Genomic DNA, 12,661 nt, shown 5'->3' on the forward strand with positions numbered 1-12,661 from the left:
TCACACGTGGTTGTGCTGGGGTCTTGCTGTCTTGCTCCCTCGTTATTTCATTTCTTTGTCATTGATTATGAAGACAACACTATTCAGCTGTGAATCAACCAATCAGAATACAACAATTCGCTGCATTCTCTCAATTCAAGAGTTTCATTGCCCCTAGATGTGGTTCTTGAATTGAGAGGCTACTGTACACACCATGAATGGATAGAAGACGAGGTTTGGGGTAAGTACATACGTGCTACATATATTCCTGTAAGTAGTAAACAGAGATGAGAAGATTTCAAAGACATAAATAATAAAATGGATAATAAATTGATACAATTCGAAATAAGTTACTACTTCATCAACTTTGATCGATCTCAAAATTTCTCGTTCTTTGATCTAGAGGGTGCAATTAGAAGTTTCCAGCACGGTCGGTAACGGAAATTTACCTCACTGTCGTGAAAGCATGTACACCTATCTTAAGGGGCTCCCAAAAATTTGGCACCCTCGTCCTTGAGAGTAATTACGAACATTACATTGCGAACGTGACTAACAAATCCGTAGATGAAACACGACAAATGAACCCAAATATGGTAATAGTTATCTAGTCAGAAAGCGTTACCAGGAACGTTCGCGTATCAATGTACCGTCGACATTAATACGTATTGATTACAGTCCTATAATACTTAATGCAACAGCATTCTAACGTTGCAATCCGATCGATAAAATAATATTTTCGACACGGCGCTACCGCTTCGTAATTATTACGACCAATTATGAATGCGAGCTTGCGGGGGAAATTAAGTACACTCTTGGTCTCTGCTAACCGAACGCGTGCAAGCGCGCAGACTCGTTAAAGACGCCAAACGTTTTCGTTAGACGTAAGACGCGGCGGGACGTAACGGCGTTGCTAAATATAATACGCGAAGGCACGCGATTCCCTTACGGCTGGGGGCACCAGGACGGTCAACAACATCCGCGAGCACAAACATTCGTCCTCGGTAGTGATCTTGTTGTACGTCGGCTGCTCACGGAGTTAGTTTCTTGCGCGCAGAAGCCGGGACCATAGAAGACGAATTAATCGCTGAGCGTCGAACAAGTGGGAGATACGGCCGGTCCGAAAGAACAGACCGATAGTTCCGCGGTTCCTTCAGCTTCAGGATTTCCCGTGGACGAATCTATATGTGCTTCGGGCGTTCTACCGATGTTGACTCTGTCAGGTGATCACCGGCCGAATTACAGGTGAGACCGATCGCAAATCGACAACTGCTATCATGCTCGCTGCGAACCGTTTCGTTACTTGGTACCAAGCTGGAGTCAAAATGCGTCCCCAATTTTTCGCGAATTTTCTACATCTGTACACAATTTTTTCTCGCGACATATAGTCAAACATTGATAATCCGTTTTGTTGCTTTTATAACAGCTGTTGCGTTCTCGCGGCGCGCTGGAGGCAAGACTTTCAAGGAAGTACAGTTCGTCGACTACATTTAAAACGTTAGAGGTAGTTCTAAAAGCGAATACGCAAATGAAAGTTCCGATTAAAATAGAAATCCTCCAGTTGCCTTTTCGTGTATAACAACACGAAAGCGAGAGTTTGATATTTCATTATTTTTATAAATTTTCGTCTCGTTCTATCGTGAGGAGTTAGCTCGCTTATACCACAAATCGTGTTCCGTTACGATCTAAATTAGCGGAATCAGCGGTCGCGTGACCGATTCATCGTATTCTTAGCGATCACATGAACGGACTGTTTGGTGGTGCGAACGTTCGCATTAGGAACTAGCACGTGTTCAATGGGATTCGACGATTCCCCGAAGAGGCCCGACAACTGCTTCGGTCCCGTGACAATCGCGTGACTCGATCAAATTTTTTACAGGCTTCGAATTATTTGGCGTCCTATATAGCACTAACCCGTTCCAAACCCGCCAAGAGTCTCGGTTCTCCGTACATCTAAATATACTCCGTTATCGTACCGTGTCGAATGGCTTGCAACGCGGTATGTGCGCCGCCGAACTTTGCGTAAAACTAATTGACATCTTGGTATTGCATACCATAAACTGGCATAAACTGGACCCGTTGGCGTCACACTATGACGTAATCGTGTCTGCTATTCTTTCGGAGTATCGACGGCGAAACAATGCCCGCGTGCTCGGACGATTGTAATACGAACGGTCCTTTGCAGCTCGTGACCATTTAATGGATTACGGGAGAAAATCGTAGCGCTGCCATAGGCGACGACGAGAGAACTCGCCGATCAATAAGCCGCACGGCTGGCGGACACGTTCGGTTCGCGTTCTGTTCGTAAATATGACGACCACGCTGGATTGCATTTCATCGCGTCGGACGTGTTGTGTGACACGATTGTGCGTCGGCTGCTCCCATAGATCGAATTTCAACGTGAAACTCTCCGACGTCAGCATCGCCGCCGTGAAGCAGAATTTCAGCAAGCGCATAAATAACGAGTCGCGTTTTACCGTCCCTATCGCACTTATATAACTGTTCTCTTCATGGTTCTTTTTTAACTGTGCGTTTCGTTTGCCGGAACGAATTCGCTTGGACGTGGAAGTGCCGGCGCGACGCGCGACCTTACGGAAGTAGAAACACCGTGACGCTTTTAGTTCGAAACGTTTCGGTGAATCGGATGTTTGTTCCGTTTTGTGTTGTGACTTCGGCAAATTGTTGTCCATGTGCTGTAGATACTAGACGTTGCTGTACCATCGTATGAGGGACAAAACAATCGGACGACTTTCTACGTTCGACAGAAATGAATATCCAGAAGCCCGAGGGTCTTTTGTCGGTGGTGTTGCCTACTGAACTCGCGTCTTTGCCCAGCTCGCGGCAGCTCATTATAAATCACGACCAACAGGTGCGTCCGACACAAATAACGTACCCTTTTGTCTTCCCCACCCTTTCCACTGTGCTGTTCGCACGTTGCATTGGCCACGTGTACGCTCTCCCTTTTAGGAAAGGATTCTTAACAGGTTCGCCGACAGCGTAATCGGGTACGCTGTCGTTCACAAGTCTTCCGAGCATCGATTTTTCGTCGACTCATTGTAAATGTTGCCGTGACTAATCGAGTGTTTAGCAGAATTATTTAAATGAGTTAGAAAATGAATGGCGAGCCACGAAATATGTCATAACTTCTACAATTTACTTATATTATCACAGTCGGGAATTTATCGCGGCAATTAGCAATTTGGAGGACGTTTGAACATTTTAAAATATTTTATGTGCTTCAATCCTGTTTAATGAAGATGATAATTTTCGAATACATTATTATCTGATTTTGGACAGAATGGTAGTGGCGAACGTGTTATGATTTCGATCGTTTCACAATGATTTCGTTGTATTAATTAGTCGTAGGTTTTACGTAGAATATTGCTAGAGCTGACTGTGTGTTTCTGTTTAAAATACTGTAGATTATTGTTTACGATGAAGTAGCGATTGATTTCGGTAAACGAATCTTTTCTCGGACAGGACGAAGAAGCGTCGGATTGTCCACTTTTGACACCGAGCCCACGGAACGACAATGTCCTCGATTCTGGCGCCATTTTCGTCACTTTGGAGGGGAATCCCGTGGAGTCCATTTCGCCGCCGATACTCGAGAACATCAACAAAGAAGATGGTCTTAACGAATTCATGAGCATAGTGAACAGTTCGAGCAGAGTTCTGAACGATGGTAAGCTTCCATTAATAGCAATGACGTATGAATATACATACTTGCATAGGTAATAATCCTATCTGCAATTAAAAGATCATCTGTGCATATTATACACATCTAAAGCTCGCTTTTCCAGGGAAATATATTTACTATGACAAACCCTTATAACATAAATCAGAAACATAATCGTCGGACAATCAATGGGCGAACAGGATAATCAGCAGACTGCAGATTTTTATGCAAAACATCAATTGCAATAGATTGGAACCAGATAGATATTTCAATTCTACTTTTGTAATTTTAATTGTCTGAAACTAGTATATTGATATTTCCCAATTATCTAAACACTTACACCACTTTAAATCGCGCCTTTTCACTTTAGCCATAAATGTGTAAAATCCGCAGTCTAATGACCAGTTAATCGCCACCGTCGTATCTTCGACGCGTTGTTCTTTCTTCAGCAAAGCAAACCGTCGCGTAATACGCATTTTCTTCGCCGGACTTACGTAATCGTTTAAGTGTCGCACTCGTGATTATTTTACAGACAATAAAACGGCTTAATTGGCTCCGGTTTCAACTTCATCGATGAAATCATTTAAAAGAAGTTCGACAGTTGAGTCTCAACTAGTGGTCGCCGATGATCGTCCCGAGTCGTGACGGCCGCTCTTGCGAAATCGAAGCTTTTTAAATATCGGGACGCGAACGGAAACTGGTTCCGCTTGCCGCCGGTCCATTGTCGATTTCGTTATTTATTGCAGAGCCGAGCTCCCGTGATCCGATGGTGGAATCGACCAGCAGCAGCAGCAGCAGCGACACGAGCGGCCCCGTTTGCGCGCAATTGTTGACGCAGCTGAACACCGCGTATCAACATCTGGCCCCCGATGCACAGGCACTGGTAAGCACCCCCGATCTAATGAACCCCTAACTGCCGACGTGGAGTTTCGGTCGGTCAATAATGGAAATCATGTACGCTCGTACACGAAAGTATTCGAATATAAGTTTTGTTAAATTTAATTTAGTCAAATTAAATTTGACTAAACATACTAATATAATTTTGACTTTTACGCCATTTTATGATTCATTTACAATATGTATTTTTCCCTTGCAACTTGTATGCAAGAATCCACTTTATGGACAATATGTGTAAGACATGTCCAAATATAATTTGTTACTTTAATTTGTTAATGTCATTTTATAAGTTTCTTTGGACGCATTAAAGAATGAAACGTTCGAATACTCTTGTGCATAAGTGTACATCGATCCAGCGAAATGTTACAGACCTTATGAGCCTAGCTCAGCAGTTAGGGGTAGACGAACGATTATGTATGTTCATGTGGCAATAATAATAAAACGTTGACAACAGGACACTGAACGTATCTTTGATACTGCAAAATTTCGTGCGACTAATACCAAAATAATTGAGATTTTGGTTTCCATTTACTAAAAACTGGTTCCCTGTTTCGATGGCGTGTCGTTCCTTCACATAGTTTGCGGATTCGGAGGAATTCCAGTGAAGTTTTGTCATGCTTTCGATCGATTCGACTTGCAAATAGTAGTTTAGTGCGATTGGTTGATTGTGGGAGTTGAAATTTAAATAATCCAGCTCGAACAGAAGAAGACGTATGTTCGAATGCCTGTTTTCGCTGCTAATGTTGCTACACGTTTTGTTTCGTCCACGGCCGATTACCAGTTTTACCTTCGATCTAAATGCGTCTAGTGCGCTTCCACCTACGCGTCTGGTTACTTTAATTTTTTGTACATGCAAATATACAGATTTGCCTATGCAAATGAAAAATGGCGTAATTCGAAGGGATGCGTTTGCTGAACCGACCTGTTTGCTGTCACTGTTTTATGAGACGTCACGAGAAACTACGCATCGTTTTATCGTATCATTTATTCAGTGAATGAAATTCTCGGTTATTACAGAAATAAGCAGTGGACAGTATAATAAGAACACGAATAAGTCACTGTCGCTCAGATCATAACGTACGTAAAAATAGAAATGCAACACGGTTAAATAATCGTAATGGCAGCAATGTTTCCGGATAGGCGCGTGCCGTTTTTATATTCTCTTCCCTTTGACCGCATTGAATTTGTATAAATAAATACGGTATAAATGCAAAGTGGCAGCGATTGTTGTTACCGGCTAACTAGCGTCGAAATCAGCAGCAAGAATAGTTGGATCCTAATTATTTGTTGTTTCGTTGACATACTGATGCAGATAAATCGTTCTAGTTAAGGTCACAGATCTTGTTAGTTAAGGTCAAAAATGTTCGCACGATTTCCACTGTCCTATGACAAAACATCTGCACGGATCTAACGAAGGAATCATCTTGTCTGCAATCCACTTTAACCATATCGAATTAAATTACTTTCCCCGCTGTCGCCCTTTCAGTGATTAACTATTTCAGATTTCCATTTGTAACGTTTACGCACCAATCTTCATGCACTGTATTCAGCATAATATTTCGATCTGTTTGGCACAAACGAGGAGTACCTTGCCAAGCGTTGCACACCATTGTTGCAATACATTTTCACCAACATACATTTTTGCATCCCATACATATCAATCGATCGCGGAACAATGCGTAACGCAACATCGTCATCTTTTCGAAAATCTTTCTATTGAGCGGATTTCGCTCTAACAACCCTCTATCGAATCAGATTCCATGAAAATCCGGTGGAAATTGTTGCTTTACCATTCGCAAGCATTCTTACTTTCGAGCAATAGGGCATCGAAATGCATTAGTTCCATGCATCACGATTTAATGAAACATTTGGCAAACGTGCTTTCTCAGGTGTAATAAAAGTAATGTATCTATTCAGGTATGTTGATGATCGACCTTCGTTTAGGAATACAAAAATACACGGTCGCGTAGACACCTGGCATATACGCTTGTACGAAGATCGAATTTGTTTCTTAGAAATCAGAATATCTGGACAAATATGCGGAATAGAGAAAGAATATCTGGCAAAATTCAATGATACATACTCTGGGGAAAAAGAGCATTTCTTTCGATTTCCTTGCGAAAAACATTACTCGATTAGAATCGTTCGGAAGACGCGCGTTGATAGATTTTGTGGCATACCCTGCATAATCATGGTGGTGGAAACCCGTACTGGCCATCATCTATGTGTACTAATCCATCGCTTGCTGCTTTCTAACATCATGTTTGAACTTTCACTGTAACTGTTTAGTTTTACAATCAGGAGAACGGAGGAAAGCCACCGTTGGTTGGTATCCAACTGGTAGTGCCAAAGCCGCCGAAGGATTATCATTTCATGAAATGGAATTGGCCGCTGATACGGAAGACCTGCTTCTGGTCCCTGATGTCGGTGCTGGCCGGTTGCATGGCTCTCGTGATCGGTGTGATCGTCACCATGCCCAAAAAGTACGTAAACGTTTCTACGATCCGTCTTCGACGTCCAATGATACCAGCAACTGCATTGCAACCCAGACAATCGCCGTTTATCTGTTCAGATGCGACCCGCAAGTGCAATGGTGGCAAGGCAGCGTTTTCTACGAGATCTTCCCAGCGTCTTTCCAGGACTCCTCGAAGGTCGGCGACGGTATTGGCGACTTGCGAGGGATAACGATGCGTCTAGACTATCTGAAGGAGCTCGGGATCCATGGGATCCGTTTGAACTCAATATTCCCTGCGGCACATTATCCGGAGCACTACTCGGATATTGAGAATCTGTCCGACTTGAACAAGCACCTGGGAACATTACGGGACTTCGAAGTGCTGGTGCACGAGATCCATCGACGGAATATGACCGTTCTTCTGGACCTACCGCTGTACCCGTTCGTGAAGACCTTGTATGACGAGAATGTGGCGGTCGAAAAGCCGAACAAGACTGACAAAGCTGTGCGCGAGAGAAGAGGCGTTACAGACGGCGTGGTTTTAGAAGATACCGCGCCGACGACACCCTCAATGTCGGTCGAGGCGATCAGAGACGCGTTGTCGTCGGTTCCGCCGACCTTGGAGGAACCACGACTGAATGCTCTGACGTCGAATCATATCAGCGCCGTGATGGAGAACCCGGTCACAGCTGCGATTCGAACATGGTCGCAGATGGGAGTTGACGGTTTCTATCTGAGGGGGCTGGAGCATTACGTCGACGAGAAATCATTCGCTAGCAGTCTCAACCACTGGAAGTCCATCTTAGGCTACCAGAAGATCCTGATTTGCCACCTAAATGCTTTAAAGGTCAGCAAACCGGGAGCCGCCAGAGAGGCCATTCTGAAGAATATGGATCTCGTAGACGTTACGCTGGAATTGTCGAATGGGACGCAGCGGATCAAGGAACAGGTGGAAGAGGTCACCAAAGGTTTGCTGTTCGAGAAGCCTGAGTATCCTTGGGTGCATTGGTCAATAGGTGGAGTAGAATCTCAGAGGGTCGCTTCGACCATCAGTGTAAAGAATGCAACAATTGCTGCCTCTTTGCTGGGGATGATGCTGCCGGGTACGCCGAGCGTATTTTACGGGGATGAGGTAAATGGTGCATCGATGATTTTGATATATTTTCTACAGTGTAATCAAATTATCGTCTATTTGTAATCGAGTAGGCTAGATGTACCGGTCGTGGCTACCTTAAGGAATTATAGGAATTTCAATGCAAATATTCTTAAAGTGTTGTGTCACATAAGAAATGTACAAGTTTTAACAGATTACCTAATATCAAGAATTATTACAAAGGTGTATTGACCACAACCGATACATCTACCCAACTTTCTTTTATTTAATACCAATTTGTGTTTAGATAGGTATAATGAACTGCGAGTGCGAGGACCACAAGGATCTCGCTCATGTGCACAATCTGGCTCCGATGTATTGGGATTCGAATGACAGCTCCGACCATAAGTTCGCATCCGTTGGTGTTACCGCTTGGCTACCGGAAGCCACGAAACCGTTGCAGACGATCTTGATGGGCACTATACCCGAGATGATTAAGCTCAGATCCGAAACGACCCCGATTTACGTTAAGGCGGTGCTGAAGGAGAATCAGGTGCTGGCTAACTGTGATATTAGGTAATGATCATGCACAGAAACGATGAAGGTACGCGTCAGCAGAGTTCCTAAGCAATTTTGTCTATTGCAGGTACGCGAACGACGAAATGATTGTCATAGAACGATGGTATCCACGGCGAAACTCGTACGTTTTCGTAGCGAATCTAGGCAACCAATCGCAGACGAAGGATCTATCCTTCCTTTATTATGGCGGTCATGTTGTTGTCGGGCCCGCGACCAGGCTGAACCGGGACGTTTACTTCAAAGAGCTGACCGTATCTCCGGGAGAGGCATTCGTCATAAAGCTCGACAAATGAGAGGATTCCTCGCAGAATCAAAGTTTTCTATAACATTCGTTTTACACCCAACCGAAGATTTCGGCGTACTTTAATTGTATCGAGTATGGGTTTTGAGATGTTTCCTTTGATGATAAGTTTTACCTTTCGACGTTGCAAACGTTGTACAACGAAGGATTTTATAGCGAAAGTTCCTAATAATTTTTACGTGAGACGCATAGGGACCGTTTTGTCTGAGAGCGGATAGAAGCGGAAAAGCAGGAAGTTTCAAATCGAGACAGTTTGATTGAGTGCCGTGAGCTCAATGTGGATGTTATGCTGATTCATACTTATAACGGATCGTTTTGTAAAGTTCACGTAACAGTGAACATTTATTTCGAAAGAGATTTTCTAAAGGCGGAGTAGAACAATTGTTGCCATTAATGCATAAAGCCCATAGTCTCGATTATAGGAGGGACATTTTTGTTATCCAAAAGGGTGTTTAACGTAGTCTAGTGAAATGTGCTTCGATAAAAACGAAAAATCAAAAACAGACGTTCAGGCTGAACTGTGGATGTCTATGCGTGTATAGATTTTTATGAATTAGCGTACAAACGTAGAAGTAGAGAATAACTGTCGATTCCGTTCAGATTCCAGACGAAAAGATACGTCTAGAAATTTTATGAAAAATTTTACTACGGTGTAAATCTGCCGGGCGATACAGAACGCATAAAGTCCACAGTTGTTACGAAATCAAATCGCATATTTACCATTATTGATGTTTAGTCCGATTTAGCAATATCGAATAAAAAGAGAAACCGTAAAGCACAACGAATGTTCGCGCATTTCACATTCCAAACAAAAGAGAACAAATCATCCCATGTTTATCTTCTGTGTTCATTTTCGTGGTCCAGGCTGGCGATATACGAAAATTGTTTCACTGTGTTTTTTATATGTTCTGATAGTTTTGATAATAAAGAATGACAATTGCGACTGCACCGATTCTATTCCCAGTCATAGTGTGCGAATTCGAACCGACGTTTAGGATGTTTTATACATTTACATACATGGTTGACACGAAATCTTATCTCTGTTATACGCTCTGGGATACGTTTCCAAATCGCAGTAGATCGACTGAACAAAAAGAAAAGCGAAATATATATATATATATGGACTATTTTTGTAACAAATTTTATCGAGCGTGATAAAAGGTATTCCCGACGTGTAATTTCTCAACTTCTTTTATATAATAATTTTGGTAATAAGCTAATGACGTTTTACCGATGCGTGAATTCAAAATGGTGCTCATACACGAAGGAGGATTTGTTTTTCTAATCTTTGTTCGAATGCAAGCACTGATATCGATCGAGCAATACCTGTATGTACATTCATCGAGTAGAGGTATTTCGGTACTTTTAGTCCTCGAACAGCAAATTAGGTTTTTACTTGAACGAAGTTCGATTTTGATGTGAATATTATTCGTACGCAAGAATAAAACGAAAGTTATATGTAAACATGAATCTCCATTGTGTATTCTCTTCAATACTGTTAAGTACTTCATATTTGTGTATAAATGAGGAACATGAAAATATCAATAGTGTTAATATAACTACACGATAGTTAAATGAATGTTGTCCAGTTCAACCATTTTACCTTTGCGTCATTGATTTTCAGGTTTACATCATCCGTGCAGCAATGTCGTACAATTTAAATTTTTAAGTGCTGTGTAATTTTGATATGCTTCGGTATCTTTAATATTTGTATAAAACTAACAGTAGGAGAAGAACAAATGCGAATAGTATTAATAGGTAGTACGACATTATTTGTATAAGGTTTTTACTACTTAAAAATCATTATTGAACTAAATAGTTAGTACGTCTTAATAAATTTTACTACAACGCAGATATACACTTATTTTATTATCATGTCTTTATCTGTACGACATCGTACTACATTATTTATATTAATATCTATCTATTTTATTATATAATTTAGATACTTACATTTAAAATTTCTAAAAAAGGAATTTTATATTTAAATTTTCTACAATCCAAATTTAATCATTTAAAATTTGTGTACTCTAGGTTTCTATGCTCGAAATTCTTACATTTCAAATTAAAGATTGAGAAATGAAACGTGTTTGATTTGAGAACCACTGCTCTTTCTCGCTAGTACTCGTTGTGGCTGCCGGTTTGTATATAAGGGAGTTCCAAAATGTGATAGTTCAAGGAGTTCCCTCGAGCAACACCGCGGAGCCACAATCGAAGTCCGAGTGACTATCATGCTCTGAGGAAAGTCCCTGGATCCCTGGCAGAAAGTGCCGCAGCACAATTTGCTGCTAGCCTTCGCAATCTTCTCGACTTTGAAAGGAAGCTTCGGCTGATCTTCGAGTTGTGCGGAGTGTGATGATCAAAGGAAAGTAATGTGTTATTTACAAGTTTTCCGCTCTCCGCCTCATGGTATAGAGTTGGGAAATGTTTCAACTGAACAGGGCTCACTACGAGGGAACTTCTTCTTTTTTTACTACTTTAAAAATAAATAATTCAATATTTATTAATACGGACAACTTAATTTATGTTCGCACTTTAAGATTAATTAGAATGTTCTACGCATTTTGAAATTCAACATTAGCTTTTTGGAATGGTAGAGCCACTTACAGGGAAATAAATTCAAACTGTTCGCACAGTTGATAATTCTTACCAACAATTGAATATGCAGATGTTACTAATTATTGTCAATATTCACATTCTGATTATGATTGTAAAAATTATTTATTAATTTATATAATAAATAATCATTTTCTTATTAATTTATTTTAAAATATAATCATGATTCATTGTTGCATAAAAATTTGTTTTGGATTTTATGCACTTGCCAGTGAAATTAGCACTGCAGTTTAAATGCACGGACTTTGGTATACCTACTAACTATTATATGAAATGGTAATTGCAATTATTACTAATAGTATATTTTATGTTGGTAACATAATACTTTATGTAAAGCTGATAATATCATTTTCGCATGTCAGATGTATATCTTATTAACTTATAATTAACATTGCTGACGCATTAGGTAAAATATTTACGATCATGTCCCAACGTTCGAAAGTTCTTCAATTATACAAAACGGTAATAAATGGTACTTTAATTTTGAGTTATAAAGTTATCATTATAGAGTTATTGTACGAGAAGAAATTATTGATATATTTTCTTTGTGGTTTTAAGCTTAAAATAAAACTGTTTACTACTTCTAGCTGTTATTTATGGGTAAAGATTATCCAAGAGGTTATGATTTTTTCAAACGGAATTTGAAAAGAGCCTTTGAAAAAAATAAAGGAGAAACTGATCCGGAAAAAATAAATAAAATGCTCGCACATGGAGACTATGTAATTAAAGAACTGGAAGCTTTATACATGTTACGCAAATACAGAACATTGAAAAGGAGATACTATAATGAACCACAACATTGAAATGTATTTGGTATTAATATTTTTGTATATATAAATGAACAAATTTAATTTTTATGTTGTTTTTTTAGAAAAGGTCCGTAAGATCGATGTACGAAGTTTTTGCGTAGATATATTGAAAATGAAATATATTTTTTACATGTCTTTCGTCAATATATTTTTGTGGTAGATTTATATGCGTATACGATATGTTACAGTAAAATGTATTTATATTGCTGTTATTTCTATAAATAAATGCTTATGTTGTTATTGAACGAAATATTATATT

At 40.4% G+C, this 12,661-nt stretch overlaps 2 protein-coding genes across 6 annotated transcripts; both read left to right on the forward strand.

The window, feature by feature from the left end:
- Nucleotides 1-79: 79 nt before the first annotated feature.
- LOC144473384 (amino acid transporter heavy chain SLC3A1) lies at nt 80-10,831 on the forward strand. Of its 4 annotated transcripts, none has more exons than XM_078187221.1 (8): nt 80-220; nt 2,676-2,845; nt 3,457-3,658; nt 4,399-4,535; nt 6,839-7,032; nt 7,122-8,136; nt 8,405-8,673; nt 8,744-10,831. In XM_078187221.1, the coding sequence occupies exons 2-8, from the start codon at nt 2,744-2,746 to the stop codon at nt 8,967-8,969; spliced, it is 2,145 nt and encodes a 714-aa protein (XP_078043347.1). In that variant the 5' UTR covers nt 80-220; nt 2,676-2,743; the 3' UTR covers nt 8,970-10,831. The 4 variants fall into 4 exon arrangements, with proteins under 4 accessions (XP_078043347.1, XP_078043339.1, XP_078043356.1 ...); XM_078187213.1 differs by lacking the exon at nt 80-220 and adding an exon at nt 864-1,221; XM_078187230.1 differs by lacking the exon at nt 80-220 and adding an exon at nt 865-1,221 and having other exon boundaries at nt 6,851-7,032.
- Nucleotides 10,832-11,792: 961 nt separating this feature from the next.
- Nucleotides 11,793-12,630, forward strand: Osi (electron transfer flavoprotein regulatory factor orsai). 2 transcript variants are annotated; one of them, XM_078189600.1, is made up of 3 exons: nt 11,793-12,055; nt 12,181-12,399; nt 12,465-12,630. In XM_078189600.1, exons 1-2 carry the CDS (start codon nt 12,017-12,019, stop codon nt 12,394-12,396), a joined length of 255 nt encoding a protein of 84 aa, XP_078045726.1. In that variant the 5' UTR covers nt 11,793-12,016; the 3' UTR covers nt 12,397-12,399; nt 12,465-12,630. The 2 variants fall into 2 exon arrangements, with proteins under 2 accessions (XP_078045726.1, XP_078045715.1); XM_078189589.1 differs by having other exon boundaries at nt 11,830-11,869; nt 12,000-12,055; nt 12,181-12,619.
- Nucleotides 12,631-12,661: the final 31 nt, after the last annotated feature.

The sequence above is a fragment of the Augochlora pura genome, chromosome 2, assembly GCF_028453695.1.
Source record: "Augochlora pura isolate Apur16 chromosome 2, APUR_v2.2.1, whole genome shotgun sequence".
Lineage (NCBI taxonomy): Eukaryota > Metazoa > Arthropoda > Insecta > Hymenoptera > Halictidae > Augochlora > Augochlora pura.